We start from the raw sequence: 1,188 nt of genomic DNA on the forward strand, positions 1-1,188 counted from the left end.
GGTGGGAGTCGGGGAGGGAGTGGACGGTGTGCTTGAGGTGGGGAGGGGTCTTTAGAGCTGCTGCGGCGGTGGGAGCGGGGAGGAGGGTGGCGGCCAGGGCGAGGAGGTCGGTGGAAGAGGAGGGGGCAGACCCGTCGGCGGCGGAGGCGGGGGTGGTGCGGCGGCTGCGGTGCACGGGCGGCATTGCGGATGAGGGGTGAGATTTTCTGGTGGGGTTTGAAATGGGACGGAGGGAGGTCGACGGATTTGGAGAAATTTCGGGAGGGAGAGAGCCACATCCACGTAGGCGGCGAAAGAGAGCGCAAACCAAAAGTTTGGGGTGTGTTCGTTACACGAGTTTGATTTAATGGGTGTTTGGTTTAAGTCTTATCTTAGGCAAGATAATTTTTTGTTACATTAGAATCTCACATTACATACACTCAAAAAATGTGGCAAGATTTTCTTAGACTTGCCAATTTATGGCTTCTGTTTTATTGAACTAACCTTAGGCAAATACTAGCTCGCTTAACCGTTTTTTTCCTCACAGAGTGCTGGAACCAGCATTTCGAAAGGATCCAAGGGAAGGGTGACGCATAGCTAATTCGGGTAGTTTTGTTGGGAGCATCGATGGCGGGCATTTTTGAAACCACCATAGTGCTATCACTATAGTCTATTTTTGTTGTGAACGTCGACGGTGAGCGTCGACAACAAAAATGGGGACAACTGTCAACTGTTAACGCCATGTGCCTGTGTATTTTCTCTGATCTCATGCACAATGGAAAGAAAGCGATGAGAAGGTGGCCGGCCGAAATTTGGGATGGTCGGTCAAAATTTGGGCCGACTAGTGTTGGCTAGTGGGTGCATTCGTGCATAGAAAAGGCGTGAGTTGGAGTGTGCACCGAATGTTGTGTGTTATATTGTGTATGTTTATGTGCATGTCTTAGGGAAAACCACCCCAGCCTTCGGAGATGCTCTCTCTCTCTCTCTTGATCGATCGATATGTGTTCTAAGAAAAATTACAGCTTTTCGCAGAGTGCTTCGAGCTCCGGCAAGCTCCATGGGCGGGAATCTTGCATGACATCCTAGGCTTCGTGCTCCGCCGACTCCCTTGCCTCGCCGATCGCACCATCCTTTGCTCCATCTGCCACTCGTGGTTGGACTCCACTCGCCATCAGCGCCCATCCCCGCCACTCCTGCTTCTCTTGCTCT

At 51.7% G+C, this 1,188-nt stretch overlaps 1 protein-coding gene across 1 annotated transcript in view; it reads right to left on the reverse strand.

Moving 5' to 3' along the window:
* The window catches only part of LOC119350199, a 7,128-nt gene extending 6,927 nt beyond the window's left edge, over positions 1 to 201 (reverse strand). The window contains exon 1 of the mRNA XM_037618144.1: positions 5 to 201. Coding sequence (XP_037474041.1) covers positions 5 to 184 — 180 coding nt within the window. The 5' untranslated portion in view covers positions 185 to 201. The remainder of the gene's footprint in view (positions 1 to 4) is intronic.
* Positions 202 to 1,188: the final 987 nt, after the last annotated feature.

Source organism: Triticum dicoccoides, chromosome 1B, assembly GCF_002162155.2.
Source record: "Triticum dicoccoides isolate Atlit2015 ecotype Zavitan chromosome 1B, WEW_v2.0, whole genome shotgun sequence".
NCBI classification, from domain to species: Eukaryota; Viridiplantae; Streptophyta; class Magnoliopsida; order Poales; family Poaceae; genus Triticum; species Triticum dicoccoides.